This window comes from Dendropsophus ebraccatus, chromosome 14 (genome assembly GCF_027789765.1).
Source record: "Dendropsophus ebraccatus isolate aDenEbr1 chromosome 14, aDenEbr1.pat, whole genome shotgun sequence".
NCBI classification, from domain to species: domain Eukaryota; kingdom Metazoa; phylum Chordata; class Amphibia; order Anura; family Hylidae; genus Dendropsophus; species Dendropsophus ebraccatus.
This window is the reverse complement of record NC_091467.1, coordinates 75,330,908-75,353,725: the sequence shown is the minus strand read 5'-3', so window position 1 is coordinate 75,353,725 and position 22,818 is coordinate 75,330,908. Positions and strand designations below refer to the sequence as shown.

General features: G+C 45.7%; 1 protein-coding gene across 9 annotated transcripts in view; it reads right to left on the bottom strand.

The window, feature by feature from the left end:
- Positions 1 to 22,818, bottom strand: part of PTPRT (protein tyrosine phosphatase receptor type T) — a 253,569-nt gene that overhangs the window by 5,288 nt on the left and 225,463 nt on the right. For all 9 annotated transcript variants that reach the window (XM_069953700.1, XM_069953698.1, XM_069953704.1 and 6 more), the window contains 11 exons: positions 21,394 to 21,470; positions 21,279 to 21,315; positions 16,929 to 17,026; positions 14,772 to 14,888; positions 14,020 to 14,174; positions 13,063 to 13,198; positions 11,501 to 11,650; positions 7,955 to 8,128; positions 3,977 to 4,108; positions 1,774 to 1,899; positions 1,525 to 1,688 (listed from right to left, as the gene is read on the bottom strand). In XM_069953700.1, the coding sequence (XP_069809801.1) occupies positions 1,525 to 1,688; positions 1,774 to 1,899; positions 3,977 to 4,108; positions 7,955 to 8,128; positions 11,501 to 11,650; positions 13,063 to 13,198; positions 14,020 to 14,174; positions 14,772 to 14,888; positions 16,929 to 17,026; positions 21,279 to 21,315; positions 21,394 to 21,470 (1,366 nt within the window). The remainder of the gene's footprint in view (positions 1 to 1,524; positions 1,689 to 1,773; positions 1,900 to 3,976; positions 4,109 to 7,954; positions 8,129 to 11,500; positions 11,651 to 13,062; positions 13,199 to 14,019; positions 14,175 to 14,771; positions 14,889 to 16,928; positions 17,027 to 21,278; positions 21,316 to 21,393; positions 21,471 to 22,818) is intronic.

Genomic DNA, 22,818 nt, shown 5'->3' with positions numbered 1-22,818 from the left:
GGCGCGTCTGAGCAGGCAGGCGGGCTGGCATATATCAGTAGGGGGGGGGGGGCGTCTGAGCCGGCAGGTGGGCTGGTATATATCAGTAGGGGGGGGGGGGGGGGCGTCTGAGCCAGCAGGTGGGCTGGTATATATCAGTAGGGGGGGCGTCTGAGCCGGCAGGCGGGCTGGTATATATCAGTAGGGGGGGGGGGGGGGGGGGCGTCTGAGCCGGCAGGCTGGTATATATCAGTAGGGTCTGAGCCGGCAGGCGGGCTGGCTGATATCAGTAGGGTCTGAGCCGGCAGGCGGGCTGGCATATATCAGTAGGGTCTGAGCCGGCAGGCGGGCTGGCTGATATCAGTAGGGTCTGAGCCGGCAGGCGGGCTGGCATATATCAGTAGGGTCTGAGCCGGCGGGCAGGCTGGAATATATCAGTAGGGGGTGTCTGAGCCGGCAGGCTGGTGTATATCAGTAGGGTCTCAGCCGGCAGGCAGGCTGGCATATATCAGTAGGGTCTGAGCCGGCGGGCAGGCTGGAATATATCAGTAGGGTCTGAGCCGGCAGGCTGGTGTATATCAGTAGGGTCTGAGCCGGCAGGCAGGCTGGCATATATCAGTAGGGTCTGAGCCGGCGGGCAGGCTGGCATATATCAGTACGGGGGGGCATCTGAGCCGGCGGGCTGGCTGAACAGTGTTCTGGGGGGCAGAGGACGCCCCTAGTGCTCCAAAGGAGCTAATTTGCATATTTGTATTGGACTGAATTTCATGAAAATGATGGGAATTACAAGGGTCGGCACGGTGCTGATAAGAAGAGGTAAGCGGCTGCCGGGAACCATCAGCGGGTTTACAAGCATGAGCTATGATGAAATGAGGCCCCTTGCACACAACTGCATTTGGCTATGTAGGGCCCTGAATTACGGCAGTGCACATGGGCTGTGTCCGACTTGTTCTAGATCATGGGCCAATGTACTCTCCTGTTGATGCCATAGGACGCGCACTTATAGGGACCATATAGGTCTGAGCTCCATAGACTTTTGTCTCCTCTACATGTTCACGGACTGCAGGATGACACATAGGCCGTCCATGCCCTTCGGTCTGTGCCAAACATGGAGGACACATGGGCCGTCCATGCCCTTCGGTCTGTGCCAAACAGGGAGGACACATGGGCCGTCCATGCCCTTCGGTCTGTGCCAAACATGGATGACACATGGGCTGTCCATGTCCTTTAGTCTGTGCCAAACATGGAGGACACATGGGCCGTCCATGTCCTTTAGTCTGTGCCAAACATGGAGGACACATGGGCCGTCCATGTCCTTTATTCTGTGCCAAACATGGAGGACACATGGGCTGTCCATGTCCTTTAGTCTGTGCCAAACATGGAGGACACATGGGCTGTCCATGTCCTTTAGTCTGTGCCAAACATGGAGGACACATGGGCCGTCCATGTCCTTTAGTCTGTGCCAAACATGGATGACACATGGGCTGTCCATGCCCTTCGGATGACCTTGAACTCCACTAACCAGTGACTTGTTTCTCTACTCACAGGCAATGTACCACCGTCCGGCCTTCCCTGCCATCATACTGTTCCTGCCACTTCTCCAACCTCTGCACGACCTTTAGTATGGAGCGCTTGGATGGAGGAGTGTCGCGGTACGCCGGCCACCCGATATACTGTAAGTGTTGGACAATGCGATACCCGTCTTGAGGCTGCGATACAAACAAAAAGAGAAACTCTCAGCGTTCAGTTTGTGACAGCAATGGTCGCCATTCTCCTGGCCTCTCGCTTCCTTACCCGCGCCATATTACAGATCCGGAATATCCGGCTAATGGTGTCCTCATCAATGTCCGCCGATACAAACTCCACCTGCACCGGACCGTAACAGCAGGACGTCTTCTCCGGCCAATACTGGAGACACAGCTGGCAGAGAGAAGTGACACTTAGACAATGATCTCATGAATGCAAAGCAGCGTATGAGCAGGCGGCGCTGTACTGAGGCATGCTGGGAGAAACAAAAACACTGATAGAATAACAAAGGGAAAGGAAAATAATAAGATTCCGGGATATAATCAGCAATCATAGAAACAGAACAACATGCCGAGCGCTATAATCACATCAGTGGGATGACAGGATGGAGGTGGGATGGACAGCCGCTCTCCGAGATGTGGCCCCTGCAGGTAGAGAAGCCGAAAGACTCCGAAACAACAAACCCGACTACAGGGGAAGCCGGTGCGGAAGAGAAAAATACACGCCTGTCAATCATCAATTGTAATTTACATTTCCATTCGGCTTTGTGTTCCTTGTGTCGAGAGAGGCGAGAGTTTTACCGGATCAAAAACATCTCACACTCTACGCAGAATAATGGAGGCCGGTAACCGGGAGCAATGACGTCTGCGCCAGCTATTATTAAAGGGGTTGTTCACTACCCCCACCCCCCCCTTTTAAATAAACTAATACCAGAAAGTGCCAGAGACATGTAAGTTACTTCTATATAAAAATCTCCAGTCTTTCAGTACTTATCAGCTCCTGTATGTCCTGCAGGAAGTGGTGTATTCTCTCCAGTCTGACACAGTGCTCTCTGCTGCCACCTCTGTCCATGTCAGGAACTGTCCAGAGCAGGAGAGGTTTTCTATGGGGATTTGCTGCTGCTCTGGACACTTCCTGACATGGACAGAGGTGGCAGCAGAGAGCACTGTGTCAGACTGGAGAGAATACACCACTTCCTGCAGGACATACAGCAGCTGATAAGTACTGGTAGGCTGGAGATTATTAAATAGAAGTAAATTACAAATCTCTCTAACTTCCTGACCCCGGTTGATTTAAAAAAATTATTCTTTTGCCCGAGTTTCCCTTTCAGCACTTAATGTGTGTATAGTGTCGCTATTCTAGCTTATTCAGGGCAGCAGTCATTTACTCGCTCAGCCTCTAATGATAATGAAACAACTCTGCTCATCCTGACCCAATCTATACAGCAAAGTTGTGGAGAAAAGAAGCTTATTGTGTCTTATTTCATTGGTAGATTAGTGGCCTGACTGGGTCAATGTCGTCTCATGTAGCAAACCCAGCGATCAGTCTGCAAATGAATAGTAAATGGGGGTGTACAGACAACAATGATGGGTGAATGAAGAGTCTGCAATTGTTTATGTGGCACAATGATTGAGCTGAGGAAAGGCTCATTAAAGGGATTATCCAGGATTCAAGGAACAAAGATACGTTCCTGCAAAAACAGCACCACCCCTCTCCTCAGGTTGGGTGCGATATTACACTCCAGCTCTATTTACTTCAATAGAACTAAGCTTCAAACCCCCCCCCCCCCCAACTGAACGACGACTGAAGACGAGGGATGCTGTTCCTGGAAGAAAGCGGCCATGGTTTTCTAGGCCTGGACAATCCCTGTAACAATATTAGAGCTGGAATCATCTGTCTATTCAGCATCCGGGGTGGCCGCAATTTTTTTTATGTGCATCGTAACAAGAAAAACAAACAAACAAAAAAAGTATAAATCATAAAAAATAAGAACCTGATTAAGGCCGGGATCACACTGAGATTTTGCAACCAGTTTTTTTCCCATTCAGTTTATGTAAAAAATGGAAGAATTGATGAAAAAACGGATGCGTTTGATACTTTTCTGACTTCCAACATAAAAAAATAGATCAAAAGAGGGATCAAAACGCACTTTTTTTTATTAGCGTACACAAAAAACGTGGTTGCACACAAAAGCCTCCGTTTTTCATCAGTTTTTTGTACTTTTTTTTGGTATACACGAAAACGTGATCGACCACGGATGCGTTTTGATCTTTTTTTTTTTTTATAATGGAAGTCAATGGAAAAACAGATGCACAAAAATGTCTCCTATATACACACTCAAATGCATCAGTTTGCAAAAAAAAACCGATTGGAGAAAAACGGATTGCAAAAACGCAGCGTGAATCCGGCCTTAGTAATAAAATGAAGAAAACGGGATGGTAAGATGGTGGACGGTCAGGTGTTGTGGTACCTGGGCGGCATCCATCTCATTCAGCATGACGATGGACGAGCAGTTGTAGTCGAACACCAACCTCCAGAAGTCGGGCACAGTATTGGGCAGGGGGTGCTGCGTGACCAGGAACGCCGCCGGCTTTTTATGGCTCTGGAGAAACAAGAGGAAAGTGATGAAAGAAGAGGATGCAGAGTGTTTGGGTCTCATCAGAGACGGGTGACAGGCGGTGACATAAGGGAGTGTGTACTGCCGGACGCCTAATGCTCAGTTTATTCAGCAATATCTGATCACATAATCTGTCAGTCTCGGGTGGGAGACAGGATTAGCCGGGAAATATTCCCTTTGCAGCAAGAAGCTGTCAGATCCCCGACGAGACGTAAGATCAGGCCGCCCCCCCGGTGTGTGACAACCGGTGACAGATCAGGCGCTGCTGTGTGACAGTAATGCACGGCTGAGAGTATACATCTACCTGCATCTGGATGGAATCAGGGCTCCATAATACCTAGTACAGTGCATGTATATACTCTATATACAACCTAGTACAGTGCATGTATATACTCTATATACAACCTAGTACAGTGCATGTATATACTCTATATATAACCTAGTACAGTGCATGTATATACTCTATATACAACCTAGTACAGTGCATGTATATACTCTATATATATAACCTAGTGCAGTGCATGTATATACTCTATATACAACCTAGTACAGTGCATGTATATACTCTATATATAACCTAGTACAGTGCATGTATATACTCTATATATAACCTAGTACAGTGCATGTATATAATCTCTATATACAACCTAGTGCAGTGCATGTATATACTCTATATATAACCTAGTACAGTGCATGTATATACTCTATATAACCTAGTACAGTGCATGTATATACTCTATATATAACCTAGTACAGTGCATGTATATACTCTATATACAACCCAGTACAGTGCATGTATATACTCTCTATATTACCTAGTACAGTGCATGTATATACTCTATATATAACCTAGTACAGTGCATGTATATACTCTATATACAACCCAGTACAGTGCATGTATATACTCTCTATATTACCTAGTACAGTGCATGTATATACTCTATATATATATAACCTAGTACAGTGCATGTATATACTCTATATATAACCTAGTACAGTGCATGTATATACTCTATATATATAACCTAGTACAGTGCATGTATATACTCTATATATAACCTAGTACAGTGCATGTATATACTCTATATATATAACCTAGTACAGTGCATGTATATACTCTATATACAACCCAGTACAGTGCATGTATATACTCTCCATATAACCTAGTACAGTGCATGTATATACTCTATATATATATAACCTAGTACAGTGCATGTATATACTCTCCATATAACCTAGTACAGTGCATGTATATACTCTATATATAACCTAGTACAGTGCATGTATATACTCTATATATATAACCTAGTACAGTGCATGTATATACTCTATATACAACCCAGTACAGTGCATGTATATACTCTCTATATTACCTAGTACAGTGCATGTATATACTCTATATATATAACCTAGTACAGTGCATGTATATACTCTATATACAACCCAGTACAGTGCATGTATATACTCTCCATATAACCTAGTACAGTGCATGTATATACTCTATATATATATAACCTAGTACAGTGCATGTATATACTCTCCATATAACCTAGTACAGTGCATGTATATACTCTCCATATAACCTAGTACAGTGCATGTATATACTCTATATATAACCTAGTACAGTGCATGTATATACTCTATATATATAACCTAGTACAGTGCATGTATATACTCTATATACAACCCAGTACAGTGCATGTATATACTCTCCATATAACCTAGTACAGTGCATGTATATACTCTATATATATAACCTAGTGCAGTGCATGTATATACTCTCTATAGTACCTAGTACAGTGCATGTATATACTCTCTATATTACCTAGTACAGTGCATGTATATACTCTATATATATATAACCTAGTACAGTGCATGTATATACTCTCCATATAACCTAGTACAGTGCATGTATATACTCTCCATATAACCTAGTACAGTGCATGTATATACTCTATATATAACCTAGTATAGTGCATGTATATACTCTATATACAACCTAGTACAGTGCATGTATATACTCTATATATAACCTAGTACAGTGCATGTATATACTCTATATACAACCCAGTACAGTGCATGTATATACTCTCTATATTACCTAGTACAGTGCATGTATATACTCTATATATAACCTAGTACAGTGCATGTATATACTCTATATATAACCTAGTACAGTGCATGTATATACTCTATATATAACCTAGTACAGTGCATGTATATACTCTATATACAACCCAGTACAGTGCATGTATATACTCTCCATATAACCTAGTACAGTGCATGTATATACTCTATATATATATAACCTAGTACAGTGCATGTATATACTCTCCATATAACCTAGTACAGTGCATGTATATACTCTATATATAACCTAGTACAGTGCATGTATATACTCTATATATAACCTAGTACAGTGCATGTATATACTCTATATATATAACCCAGTACAGTGCATGTATATACTCTATATATAACCTAGTACAGTGCATGTATATACTCTATATATATAACCTAGTACAGTGCATGTATATACTCTATATATAACCTAGTACAGTGCATGTATATAATCTATATAAAACCTAGTACAGTGCATGTATATACTCTATATATATATAACCTAGTACAGTGCATGTATATACTCTATATATAACCTAGTACAGTGCATGTATATAATCTATATAAAACCTAGTACAGTGCATGTATATACTCTATATATAACCTAATACAGTGCATGTATATACTCTCTATATTACCTAGTACAGTGCATGTATATACTCTATATATAACCTAGTACAGTGCATGTATATACTCTCTATATATAACCTAGTGCAGTGCATGTATATACTCTCTATATAGCCAAGCACAGTGCATGTATATACTCTATATATATAACCTAGTACAGTGCATGTATATACTCTATATATATATTACCTAGTACAGTGCATGTATATACTCTATATATATTACCTAGTACAGTGCATGTATATACTCTCTATATAACCTAGTACAGTGCATGTATATACTCTCTATATAACCTAGTACAGTGCATGTATATACTCTCTATATATAACCTAGTACAGTGCATGTATATACTCTATATATATTACCTAGTACAGTGCATGTATATACTCTATATATATTACCTAGTACAGTGCATGTATATACTCTCTATATAACCTAGTACAGTGCATGTATATACTCTCTATATAACCTAGTACAGTGCATGTATATACTCTCTATATATAACCTAGTACAGTGCATGTATATACTCTATATATATTACCTAGTACAGTGCATGTATATACCCTATATATATAACCTAGTACAGTGCATGTATATACTCTATATATATATAACCTAGTACAGTGCATGTATATACTATATATATAACCTAGTACAGTGCATGTATATACTCTCTATATAACCTACTACAGTGCATGTATATACTCTCTATATATAACCTAGTACAGTGCATGTATATACTCTCTATATAACCTACTACAGTGCATGTATATACTCTCTATATATATAACCTAGTACAGTGCATGTATATACTCTATATATATTACCTAGTACAGTGCATGTATATACTCTATATATATTACCTAGTACAGTGCATGTATATACTCTCTATATAACCTAGTACAGTGCATGTATATACTCTCTATATAACCTAGTACAGTGCATGTATATACTCTATATATATTACCTAGTACAGTGCATGTATATACTCTCTATATAACCTAGTACAGTGCATGTATATACTCTATATATAACCTAGTGCAGTGCATGTATATACTCTCCATATTCCGTGCATATACGTACATCCATGAGTGTGGCGTTGATGTAGTTGCTCGTCTCTCCATCCAGTGAGATGAGGAAGGGAAGGCACCGGTCCAGGGGTAGGACGTCCAGAGCCCGGTTCTTGTCGTGGTTCCGGGGTAGTAGCCCTATGCTGCAGTCTTCTGGCCTCGCTCGAGGTGTCACAATGTTCAAGGTCTAAAGACGGAGAAGTTTTTTTTTACAATCGTAAACATTCAATTTCAGAAGTGGAAAGTGATGGAGAAATCGGAGCAGGTGAAAGGGGAGATAAACCGCAGCCAGACAACCCTGGGGGTGGTTTATCATCCTGAGAACAATAGGGTTGGGTAGTTGTAATCCAGCATGCCTGATCCTTCTCCCCCCCATGTAATCTGTGTCTGTCGAGTTACTTGCTCTTCGGTCACTGCAGCAGCACACAGAGGGTTAACCATCACACTCCTCGCGGCCTCTCGTACCAGCCTCATTGGAGGCCTCAGCGCCATAAGAGATTTGTATAGATTTCCCTGCAGTGATAGAATGTAAGTATGGGATATAGGCGAAGCCATTGTATATTATGACTGGCCACGACCATTGGAGTCCATTGTCCCCCTGTTTACTTATCCTGGTGATGGGGAATCTCATGTCGTCTATGCGCCAGAATATGGAGATGAATAGAAGCTGTCGGCATATACAGAGGATTGGTTGGTGCACACACGTATTTCCATCAGCTCCCCCAGGAAACCATGCAGGCAGAATGCCCGGAGTGAGGGGTCTGCAGATTCACTTAAACTCTCATAGACTTCCATTGAGTCCATACACAGCTTGTTTAACGTCCACAGGAGAGCCGAGCAGAAACAAAGGGTCCCGGCCCTCAACAGAGCCCCCGGACCCCCAGCGATCAGAACTCCGGACTAGGAGAACCTTGACTTTAATCCGTCCTTACCCACTAGACCAGTAGTTCCCAACCTGTGGCCTCCAGCCTATCCACAACCCCATGGAGCCAAAGGCTGGAGAACACTGCATTACATATATGAATGGGAAGGAGAGGAGCAAGCCTCCAGCATGTGCTGTATGTGACTGCCGGTGACTGAAGAAGATGGATGTCGCCCTAGGGAGTCCTGGTGGATACAGTCTATGGTCTATGGCTCTATCCATGTTTTCCGGGACTCCCTAGGGCGACATCCAACTTCTCCAGTGATCGATAATTACACGCTGCACGCCCGGGTTTCGGGGTCCGCTCATCTCTAGAAAAGACCTAAAAGCTGTTGGTCAGATGAAATGAGAGCATGGTCTTCCTCTTCCTCTCCTATTTCTCCCATTCATTGGCTGAGCGTTCCATTCTGCCAGGCTAAGAAATGATTGGCCGTCATCTGCGCATCTCCCTGTATGTTGGGGGATGTGTAGCTGACAGCTAAAGGACTGCACAAAGGATCCAGAGATCGGCTCTCCCTGCAGGAGAGCTGAACCCTGCTTAGTGAGTACTGATCTGCAAGACGTAGGCCCGTGTAATAGGACAATGGACGAATCAATTACCTTCCACCTGGATACAGTAGTTTGGGGCACTATGGGGAGCGCACTACTAGGGAGATTAGAAGTAATGTTAGGTTTGGGTTCAGGCCTAGTGACAACAGTTGTAGGGATGGTGATGGTGGTGATGATGGTGGTGGTGATGATGATGGTGGTTAAGGTGGTGATGATGATGGTGGTTAAGGTGGTGATGATGGTGGTGGTGATGATGATGGTGGTTAAGGTGGTGATGATGATGGTGGTGATGATGATGGTGGTGATGGTGATGATGGTGATGATGATTGTGATGATGATGGTGGTGATGATGGTGGTGATGATGGTGGTGATGGTGGTTAAGGTGATGATAGTAATGATGATGATGATGATAGGGATGATAATGATGGTAATGATGATGGTGGTGATGATAATGATGGTGATAGGGATGATAATGGTGGTGGTGATGATGATGGTGATGATGGTGGTGGTTAAGGTAATGATGATGATGATGGTGATGATGATAGTGATGATGATAGGGATGATGATGATAGTGATGATGATGATGGTGATGATATTAGTGATAGTGATGATGATGATGATGATGATAGGGATGATGATGGTGATGGCAGTGGTGGTCCATCCAGTCTAGTACTTTTTATTTATTTCTTTTACATATTTCCATGACCGTAACCTTTTTAGCGATCGGCCGTTGAAACAATTACTGACGGCTGAGACGTGAAGCTTATAAATGACCCGGCAATGTTCCGGTTATCAATCTTCGCCGGCTCGCTGCATTCACTGAAAAAAAAATCTAATTATGTTGTTACTTACCGGAGCTCGCACGGCGCTCGCTAAACGCTGATAGATCTATCCCATCCTAATGACTGACCTGGGGGGTAAGTAACGTGGGAGAGCGGAGGCGCACGCAGCCACTTACATGGAGAATCATGGGAGACATATAGTATATAGTATATAGCCAGTGTCCTACGCTAAGTAAAGCTTGGTTCATGTGGAATATTTCTCACAGGAGAACCATGTGGGATCTACAATAACAGACAGATATTAGTGACGTGTGAATGAGGCCCAGGATTGTCTACTTGAAAGTGACCCTGTCACCCCCTATTAGCATTTTGACTGCTCTCCAGAGGTGTAAAGGGTAAATGTTGCAGCTTTCATTACTTATTTTATATCACACCTCATGGTGCCTGTTCTGGTAAAAAGTAGTTTTTATCACCTGTGGATCGAAATATATGGGTGGGGCCTCGCGGCCTTTGTGCCACATCGCTCCATCCCTAGCCACTTAGCCCCGCCCCATCCGTGATGTCATCGCTGCATAGGCCCCGCCCCCTCAGCGGCCATTGGTGTGGGACAATCTAGGGGGGTGGGGCCTAGAGCTTTAGGCTGGCCCTTCCAATGGCTGCTGAGGGGACGGGGCCTATTACTTCAATTAAAAATCTCCAGTCTTCCAGTACTTATCAGCTGCTGTATGTCCTGCAGGAAGTGGTGTATTCTCTCCAGTCTGACACAGTGTTCTCTGCTGCCACCTCTGTCCATGTCAGGAACTGTCCAGAGCAGCAGCAAATCCCCATAGAAAACCTCTCCTGCTCTGGACAGTTCCTGACATGGACAGAGGTGGCAGCAGAGAGCACTGTGTCAGACTGAAGAGAAAACACCACTTCCTGCAGAACATACAGCAGCTGATAAGTACTGGAAGACTGGAGATTTTTACATAAAAGTAGCTTACAAATCTGTATAACTTTCAGTCTTTCAGTTGATTAAAAAGAAAATATTTTTGAAGAATAACCCTTTTAAGCTTGTTTGGCCATCAGCTACACATGTACGGTAATTTTTGTTTTTGTCAAAGATGAGGACTAAATCAGCCAAACAAGTATCTCCCATGGGAGCAAAGGTTCAGACAAGCTGGAATCCAGCACGACCCATCACCATCTGCGTTTGGATGAGATCCAGGAGACGCCCATTCCCGGGAACAGTCATCCGCTGCTGCCAATATCGGGGATTATGGCCAATGTTTACCGACTGTCTTTGGCAGCTTTTCGGGTAACGCACCTGAAACTCGTCTTTGATTTGGCTGCAGTTGGTCTGTGGATCTATGCGGCTGATGTTGTAGTAGACAGAACGGAATTCACAGACGGGGATGGCGGTGTTACCACACAAACAAGCTTCCAGGATGGCGTCATGGACAAACACGTACTGCTCCTAGAAGAGAAGACAGAGCCATGAGTCAGCACGCTCCGGGGCTCTATGGCTGCACTCATGGCTTGTGCCGCGGTTTACAGCAGGTTTCATGACGTTCTCTTCGCTCGCCTCTTATATTGACCGTTTGCTTTTCCCCTTTTGCCACATTGCAGAGATGTTTTATACCTGGGTCGGGGCTTATTGCTTTGGGCTTTTTTCTTCTTCTATTCATACAAAAAGAGGTCAACTCTTCCCCGTGTGTATGGTAGAAGTGTACTCTCTAAGGGCCCTATTACACGGGACGATTATCATGCAAATAATCGCTATATCATTCAAATTTAAACCATAATCATTCTGCGTAATTGCAGGCAACGGTCGATAAATCGTTCGTATGTCGTTGATCGTTGATTTAGATCTGAACCTAAAATTATCGTTAATCGTTTGCTGTAATTCCACTTTCGTTCGCTTAAGCTCCGCATTTTTTCACTAATCGTTCAGTGTAATTGCACATTGTTCATTGTTTCGCTGGGATCAGAAGGAATAAACGCTCGCAATAACAACCGTAGTAACGATCGTATCTAACGACCATCGCTCTGTGTAATATGGTGAACGATTTCAGGTTAACGATAAACAATCTCGTTAGCGATCGTTTATCGTTAGTTGTTTAAAATCGCTCCATGTAATAGGACCCGCAATCAGCGTATGTTGTGTCAGTGACCGGGGGCATAGCCATGGGGGGCAGAGGGGGGGACTTGATGCCCAGGAGCCCGAAGAGACCCCATAAAGCCTCTCCCCCCCATATGAGGCCAGTACATCAGCATTAACATGGAGGGGCCCTCGGCTTCAGGTTGCGTCTCTGTCAATGGCATAATACAATAGAAGCAGCTCTGGGGCTCTTGGGCAGAGGAGGGCTAGTCTTGATGGTCCAGTCGTTTTTCTGTTGGATGGCCATAGACTATGCAGGATTTTGTTAACAAAAAAGAGGTCCAAGGGTCATGGAACAACCATAGAGTAGGAAGTGGGCATCAAGTAGCGGACCCCATTATCACTATGGGGGGCCCATTTTTTGATTTTTGCTATGGCGTTGCTTCCGTATGTCCCATGATCTGAAATCACTGTCTACTTATATAATGTAACAATATCCTGTACAATTGTAGAAGTACAAGACCATACCTGAGGACTGAAAGCATAAAAATAAACACAAAAACACAAGAGGAATCCCTGGCACTGTGTATAACAGCACCTCGGGGGTAGATAGGAACAGGCCATAATAATGCAGAAAATCAGACGCCTGGTTATACGGCCGCTGGCCAGGAAGGAGGCCCATTCATTGTGCTGGGGCCCCGGTGTAGTATTCCCATAGGTCTTCCATTATAGATGTAGTAATCATTACCCGGTAAACATTACCGGCCATAACCATCCGTCTTTCTTACCTCTGTCTGCACCATGTTGACTCTCTGAGCTCGGAGCTCCCGTACACAGTTGAATATGTCCACCACTCCCTCATTCTCTGCCATGTCCAGCATAATATCAATGGCTATAAAACAGCCCGTTCTGCCCGCTCCGGCGCTGTGTAATAAAGAGAGAAGCCATTGTAAATAACAGTATAATAATCCAAACTCATAGTAATACAGGGACTAAGAAACTCAGCCACCCGACATCAAATGACTTTGTTGGTTCTGTAAACCCTATAACCAGGAACTAGTGTGCGGCAAACTTGCCGAATTGTTTGGGTTCGCCAACGTTATCAGAACACTCGGCATTTGACTCCCAGTGGCTGGAGAAGTTGGATGGCGCCCTAGGGAGTCCTGGAAAAGATGGATAGAGCCATAGGCCATAGACTGCATTATTGTTCTCCTGGCAGCCCTAGGGCAGCATCCAACTTCCCCGATTGTCAGAAGCCAAATGCTGAGTGTTCGGATAAAGTTGCCAGTTTGTCAAGCTTTCCCAACACAACCTGTAACCATTGTTAAACTGGGGGTTCCTTGGGCCCATGGGAGAAGGCAAGGATGGATGGGAGGTCCATTCTCATCTCTATGTGCAACAGTCATGTGATAACGCTCAGTAAACCAAAGAATTGGTACCGTAATACAAATGGTGGTATGGGAATGGGAAAGACCATATATATATGTACAGATAGTATGGACTTTGGATAAAGCCAATGTAGATACTATGTGGCCCATGGAGGAGGAAAATGTTGGCCCCCTGAAAAAAAGACCAAAGGCTTGTCCAGTCCTTTTATCCTATAAGGGGTTAGGGTGAAGGATATACAAGCAGACGGTAATTTGATGCAGGATCGGGATGTGTGTGATCACGTGAAGTGGTCTCCTTGATTCCTGCTCTGGGGGATTCCTCTGTAGTTATGGTCTGTACCCCCATAACATTGTTACCTGCAATGCACAGTGATAGGTCCGGCATCTGGGGGGTTGAGGAACTTCACCTGCCTAACGAAACCCAGAAGACCGGTGGCATAACACGGCACGCCATGGTCCGGCCAGCTGGTGAAGTGGAACTGACGAATCTCCCGGATGTCATGAGATCCTTTCTGAGAACCAAAGACGAAGCGTTAATACAGGACTTATGTCTATAGATACGTGATATATACGATACTTATGTATGATAGATCACCATGTCCATGGCTCAGATATATACGGTAGATCACCATGTCCATGACTCAAATACATACGGTAGATCACCATGTCCATGACTCAAATACATACGGTAGATCACCATGGCTCATATATATACAGTAGATCACCATGTCCATGACTCAGATATATACGTTAGATCACCATGTCCATGGCTCAGATATATACGGTAGATCACCATGTCCATGGCTCAGATATATACGGTAGATCACCATGTCCATGACTCAAATACATACGGTAGATCACCATGTCCATGGCTCAGATATATACGGTAGATCACCATGTCCATGGCTCAGATATATACGGTAGATCACCATGTCCATGGCTCAGATATATACGGTAGATCACCATGTCCATGACTCAAATACATACGGTAGATCACCATGTCCATGACTCAGATATATACGGTAGATCACCATGTCCATGACTCAGATATATACGGTAGATCACCATGGCTCAGATAAATACGGTAGATCACCATGCCCATGTCTCACCTTCTGCACGGTGAAGGTCCTGATGACGTACTCCGCCAATGGCTCGGTCTCTATAAGGGACACCTTAATGTCACCATAGACTTCGGTATCATCAGGCCAGTACCTGACACACTTTACCTGTGTATAGAATGAGAATGTGGGGGGGGGGGGGGGGAATAATACAAGAATAATCAGTATTGTCTGTACACTAATAATCTAAACTCATTGTTAGACATCTAAAAAAGAATAGTATATAGAGACAGGATGGCTCCCAGTATATATGTAGTACTAACAGTATATAGAGACAGGATGGCTCCCAGTATATATGTAGTACTAACAGTATATAGAGACAGGATGGCTCTTAGTATATACGTAGTACTAACAGTATATAGAGACAGGATGGCTCCCAGTATATACGTAGTACTAACAGTATATAGAGACAGGATGGCTCCCAGTATATATGTAGTACTAACAGTATATAGAGACAGGATGGCTCCCAGTATATATGTATTACTAACAGTATATAGAGACAGGATGGCTCCCAGTATATATGTAGTACTAACAGTATATAGAGACAGGATTGCTCCCAGTATATACGTAGTACTAACAGTATATAGAGACAGGATGGCTCCCAGTACAATGTAGTACTAACAGTATATAGAGACAGGATGGCTCCCAGTATATATGTATTACTAACAGTATATAGAGACAGGATGGCTCCCAGTATATATGTATTACTAACAGTATATAGAGACAGGATGGCTCCCAGTATATACGTAGTACTAACAGTATATAGAGACAGGATGGCTCCCAGTATATATGTATTACTAACAGTATATAGAGACAGGATGGCTCCCAGTATATATGTAGTACTAACAGTATATAGAGACAGGATGGCTCCCAGTATATATGTAGTACTAACAGTATATAGAGACAGGATGGCTCCCAGTATATATGTATTACTAACAGTATATAGAGACAGGATGGCTCCCAGTATATATGTATTACTAACAGAGCTGAGCTACATTGCCAGTACAGGGGGGAGGTTCTTTGTATCTCTTATAGCTGGGAAGCCACAGTGTCTAGGCCCGGACGGAAGCCCTAGAAGGTCCTAGAGAAGCTTCTTTCTTCCTGGTAGAACCCTCTGTCTCCTCTTTCTCCTTTCTGTCTTCCTCAGGAATATGGACTGGAATAGACGCTCTGCGATATGATCCAGACTCCACAGGAGAAGCTTAAGATTATGGACGACTCACAGGGGAAGTCGCATTAAGGAGATTAAGACGCTGGACCTCTTCAGAGGTATGGACTAAACTATACGCCACCATATGGCGGTATCATAATATGTCAGGGTTATGATGTGACGGGGATATAATATGACGGGGATATAATATGACGGGGTTATATTTCTGGATGTTTATAACGACTTTGTGTCCTCCAGTCATCTTCTGCCAATTATAATGTATTTTTTTAATTTTTATATATTTCATATGATAGAAAACAGAAAGCATTACAGCTGCGTGATTCATACAGCGAGAATGTGCGGAGGACAACCTTCCAGCTAACAAAGAACGGTTTTACCTTCAACTTTTTATTCAAATTGCGTTTTTTTGTGTTTTCCTTTCTTTTATTAGTTTTATGGTTTTTGTACTATACAAGTGCTTAAACCCTAACTCTTTTCTTACCACTACTGCCTTAAAGGGGAACTCCAGAGAAATGTACTTTCTTTCAGCTCAACTGGTGTCAGAAAGGTATATGGATCTGTAAATTACTTTTATTTAAAAAATCTCCAGTCTTCCAGTACTTATTAGCCACTGTATGTCCTGCAGGAAGTGGTGTATTCTCTCCAGTCTGACACAGTGCTCTCTGCTGCCACCTCTGTCCATGTCAGGAACTGTCCAGAGCAGCAGCAAATCCCCATAGAAAACCTCTCCTGCTCTGGACAGTTCCTGACATGGACAGAGGTGGCAGCAGAGAGCACTGTGTCAGACTGGAAAGAATACACCACTTCCTGTAGGACATACAGCAGCTGATAAGTACTGGAAGACTGGAGATTTTTTTAATAGAAGTAAATTACATGTCTCTGGCACTTTCGAAAATCAGTTGATTTAATTTTTTTTAGCTGGAGTGCCCCTTTAAGGTCACCATCTCTGTTCTTTTATCAAGTTAACGTTCTCATACCCGTCCAACTTCCACCAGATTTGTCACCATCACCACGCTGACTGAGTTCTCCTGCCAGATCATCCGCCAAAAATCCTTCACCGTCTCTTGCATAGGACCTGGAGGATGAACAGATGACACAATGGAATCAGTCACACGGATATTGTGGTTTTTAGTCGACTACTAAGTAAATCCCATTGACGCCTTTTAACTGAAGAATGGCTTTATGTAATGGTTACTCTCCAATCTAATTGGCTTTGGAAAATAATACACTATGCAGAAGGGGAAGCTGGCCACTGTTGATGCTGTTTTTCACATGATCCTATATAAACCTGTAAGGACCAATGGGTATAATACCATCGTGCCACCTAATACCATGGGTATAATACCATTGTGCCAGTAGACCCCTTGTTTTCCCCCTTTTATCCCTTTTTGAGGGATCTGGACTTTGTTGCAGAAAAATACTCAGTCCCTGTCTATGAGAGTCCTGGTATACATGGTGGTTGGTCTGGAGGCACTGGTGTAGCTGCCATGGAGGCAGACCATGCACCTGCCATGGGGCCTATGCGGTAAAGGGGCCTGGGACCCGCCCCAGCACAGCATGGTCTGCCTCCCTGGTACGGCTCACACCAGCACCACCATGCCCCACCTTCTGGACAGCCACCGGCCTGCACCTACCTCCCTCTTGACAGCCACCTGCCCGCATCAACCCCCCCACCTCCCCCTGGACAGCCGCCGGCCTGCAACAAGACCCCCCCCCCCCCCCCGGAAGGCCAACCGGCCCGCACTAACCAACCCCCCACCTACCCCCGGGCAGCCACCGCCCCGCACCAAGCAACCCCCCGCCTCCCCTCGGACAGCCGGTGGCCCACACCAACCCCCCTCCTCCCCCTGGACAGCTGCTGGCCTGCAGAAAGACCCCACCCCTCCCCCGGACAGCCACCGGCCTGAACCAAACAACCCCCCCCCCCCCCCCCGCTCCCCCTGGAAAGCCGCTGGGGTGCAGCAAGACCTCCCCCCCCAGACAGCCACCGGCCCGCACCAACCAACCTCCCCCTGGACAGGCGCCAGCCTGCAACAAGACACCCCCCCCCCCCCGCAAAGCCACCGGCCCGCACTAACCTACCCCCCACCTACCCCCGGGCAGCCACCGCCCCGCACCTAGCAACCCTCCGCCTCCACAGCCGTCAGCCGCTTCAGCCCCCTGCCCCACACCCCCTGGACACCCGCTGGTCTGCACCAACTCCCTGCCCCCCCAGGAGAGCCACAGAGGATACAAAGTAATACAAAGCAATGGAATATACAAAGTCAAGGAAACAAGTCAAGGTTATTCACTGCAATAAAAACACAAGTGAGGTAACTTAGCTGGAACACTAGAACACTAGGAACTTAAGATGGATTGCAGGAGGGTTATAGGTCCTAATATTGCACAAATTATCTCCAATACACCGAGGGCAAGTAATAATAGAAAACATGGCTGTAACATGCCATACAAGCCATTAATACAATAAAACTTGTAGTGTCCCACTATGTGTTTCTTTTCTTCCTTCTTACACCTGGGCAAAAAAGTGTTTTCTCTGCAGTGTCACAGCTAGGACAGGAGGCTGCAGTCCCTTACTCCAACCACTAGGTGTCACACTCTCCCAGCACAGCTGCAGCCACCACAGGTTTAGCTACACACACACCTTCCCTCTACCAACAGCTCATGTTTGGAGGATTTCCTTAGTATTTCACAGGTGACATAATTATACTCAGTCCATCAGGTATTATAACAGGTGATCTTTGTATGGGATATCCTCAAAACCTGTTGGTGAGGCCTGAGGACTGGAACTGAGAAGCACTGCTCTATAGTCTGCACTTCCTTGAGTCAGTCCAGTTCCAGACAGAGAGGAGAGAGGAGAGTAGACCTGTATCAGACGGCTAGTGATTCAACCACCATGAGTTGGTAGACTAGACCCCAAGGGAAGCCGGAGACAAGAGAGTCTCACCCCTTGCCTACATTGTGGACAGGACAGTCAACCTGCAGCAGAGCACAGTGCAAGTTTAGCCGCTCTCTACTGACTATGTAAGCTCATCTGATTAGGAAGGACACTACTAGCTAGCTCCACCCAGTGACAGAGACCTGAGACTAGTACTACCCCATTAGGACAGAAACCCGACACTGAGGGGCAGAATGGTCCTTCTATCTGGTCCATGACACTTGCTAGTATAGGCCTCATCTGTCAAAGGTCCTCGCACCTACTCAGAGACTATGGCAATACATCTGAAGGGAGGCGCCTAGATGTGAGGGTAAGCGGCTGCGGCCATTACCTGTCAGGCCTCCAGATAGCGGCCTCCGCGTTTGGGCTCTGGAAGTAGACGCATACCAGTTTCCATAGCGGTTTGGAGAGAGTGTGACATCATACTCACACTTAGGACTCTATATAGTACTTTGATGGTAATGTATGTTGCTGCCGGCTGGGGCCCATTTCTAGCTGCACAGCCCTTACCTAACCGGAGGACCCAACGTGGATGGAGGACCCAATGTGGTGTCACGGCCGTGGCGGCGTCCCGCGCTCCGGGCCGCCGCCGCAACCTCTCCATGCTGCTGCCGGGGTCCATGTGCAGGGACCCGGCGCTGCTACTAGTTCGGCCCCGGGGGGTTCCTTACCTCGCCCCGCTCCTGTCACCCGCTGCGCCGGCTGTCTCAGATTTAAAGGGCCAGTCCGCCCCTTATTGGAAGGTGCACTAATCACTTCCTATAAATTCCAGCCCTGCCCCACTACAGGTGTTGAAGCCTCTACATGCTTCCCATAGCGTTTGGCCCAGCTCCCTGTTGTTCCTGATTCCTGTCCGCTACCTGGTCCCTAGTCCCTGTTGTTCCTGATTCCTGTCCGCTACCTGGTCCCTAGTCCTTGTTCCTGATTCCTGTCCGCTACCTGGTCCCCAGTCCTTGTTCCTGGTTCCTGCTTCTCTGTCACACTATTGCTCCTGTGTTCAGCCTGTCACCTGCGGTTACGCCTACAGACCTCTGCCAGCACCATCTCCCGCCTACTGCTCCTGCCACACCTCGCCTGCCGTCACTAGCAACCAAGCCAGGGGTAGCGACCTGGGGGTCGCCTGCCGCAGCAAGTCCATCCCGCCTTGCGGCGGGCTCTGGTGAAAACCAGCGGCCCCTTAGACTCCGCTCCCTGGTGAGGTTAGTGCCATCGCTAGTGACGGTCCAGTGGATCCACCACTCCAGGCGTTACATGTGGATGGAGGACCCAACGTGGATGAAGGACCCAACGTGGATGAAGGACCCAACGTGGATGGAGGACCCAACCTGGACGGAGGACCCAACCTGGACAGAGGACCCAACCTGGACGGAGGACCCAACCTGGATGGAGGACCCAACATGGACGGAGGACCCATTGTGGACGGAGGACCCAATGTGGATGGAGGACCCAACCTGGATGGAGGACCCAACATGGACGGAGGACCCATTGTGGACGGAGGACCCAACCTGGATGGAGGACTTCCATAAAAACCTTCCAGAGCCCAAACATAAAGGCCACTATCTGGATGTCTGGCAGGTAAGGACCAAAGCCGCTTACCTTCACATCTAGGTGCCTCCCTTTAGTCTCTGCGTAGGTAAATGGTCAGATGAGGCCTAAACTTAGATAAAGGGGTAGTTCGCAATATAATTGTTTCTTTCAAATCAACTGGTACCAGCAAGTGCCTGAGATTTGTAATTTATTTCTATTTAAAAATCTCCAGTCTTCCATCAGCTTCTGTATGTCCTGCAGGAAGTGGTGTATTCTCTCCAGTCTGACACAGTGCTCTCTGCTGCCACCTCTGTCCATGTCAGGAACTGTCCAGAGCAGCAGCAAATGCCTATAGAAAACCTCTCCTGCTCTGGACAGTCCCTGACATGGACTGAGGTGGCAGCAGAGAGCACTGTGTCAGACTGGAGTGAATACACCACTTCCTGCAGGACATACAGCAGCTGATAAGAACTGGAAGACTTGAAATATTTTAATAGAAGTAAATTACAAATCTCTATAACTTTCTGGAACCAGTTGATTTGACAGAAAATATTTTTTGCTGGAGTACCCCTTTAAGAAAAGGTTGTCTGGTTACTCCGGAAGCTGTTTTTATTGGTTACTCATGGATGTGTCTTGAAGGTTTTAGTGCATAATTACACGGCTTTTATAACATATAACAGAGCCACGTTACTATTATTACTTGAGGGGGGATACGGGGTCCCACCCTTTGGATACTGTATATAGCGCTCGTGTTTGGACCTCGCTCCTGGTACCATCAGAGACTGTACCATTCCACTGTTCTGGATCTAGGTCCTACTATTCCTCGCAGGCAGTAACCTTGGGGCTTAAAGATGGATGTAATTACCTTGGGTGGCAATGTAATGGCGAGGACGATGATAACCCTGCAAGACACAACACAGGCATCCTTACTGACAGAGTTACGGACATCATATCACTGTGTATAAGGAACGGTAACTTACATCCACATAGTTGGCGTTAATGTAATCGGAGTGAGGGTCTCCGTCTATCAGCTGGAGCCGCACCCGGGAATGGTCATCTAGAGGGAAAGAGACGCCGAGATGTCACATCAAGGTCGGCCGCAAAGTGACAGGCAGGAATCACTGATGTACGGTTCACTGGCAATGACACATGTCACCCACGGCAAAGTGACGGAGAAAGTCACTGACAAAGTCACCAGCGTCACCGCTACCGGCAAGACAAAGTTTTTATATACCAGAGAATCGTTCACTTCATGGAAGTCATCGGAGCAACTTAGAAGAAGAGGTTATTGGAGATAGGTGATGTATAAGGATACGGCAATATACAAAGGATACAGCGATATAGGATGATAGGAAGGATGGGAAGTCTACCGAGGGGTCGGGGGTCCTCCGCTGATCAGGAACCTCAGCTGTTAGGGAGAAGAGGTAAGAATCTCTTGCTGTGAGGACCGGCTATGTCCACAACTATATAGAAAGCCCAGAGATATCAGTATTGGGTAATGTTTCATTTCCCCAGAGGGGGCGCTAGGGACAAATCAGGTGGGTTGTATCATGCTATCATCAGGCTCAGATAACTCAGGCTCAGGAAAAGTTGCTAATATTTTTGCACACACCCAATTTTGCACCCCTATGACTTTTTGCCATTTACACCTCTCCATAGGGTCAGAGTGGGTGTGGCTATGCTCTGAGAGGGTGTGGCCTCAGATAACAATGTATTTGTCACAATCTATACTTACATGCAGGCCTCAATTTTGCTCCAAAGTGGCGGAGATTTCAGTAAGTCCGGTCTAAGGAGACTCACTTAGGGGTCGTTCACACATTCCGTGCACGGCCCCTGATTAAGGACGATGTGCTACTGAAGAGACTTTGGAACTCCCATCAATCATGGTGATGCCAGAAGCATCTGAAACAGTTTAAATCTTCGTGCTACTGTACTGACACAGTGTTATAATGAATAATGATGCTGAGTGTTCTGAAGTCCGTTCTGTAGCACATCATCCATAATTACAGGCCGTGCACGGAACGTGTAAATAACCCGTCTTAAACCAGGCTATACCCCATACCCTAGCCAGAGAGACTTGTCAATCAAACCAAAGCAAGCTGGAAGCCCACCCACTGGACACTGTACTGGTGCCATGGCTGCATTGTTAGGGATGGAGAGCCTGTCAGGATTTCCTGCTGCAGGTTGTTGGAACTGTAGGGGGTCTGTACTGTAGGGGTCCTATATATCATAAGTCACTAGTTTAGGGTGGACTTTCTCCTGGCAGCCTAGGGAGGCATCCGACTTCTCCAGCTGCCGGTGGTCAAATGCGGAGAATTGGGGTTCGGAGAACTTTGCAGAACGACGTCCGCGCGCCACGAATCGTCACATTTCTTGCCCATGTATACGCACAAAGAATATAACGT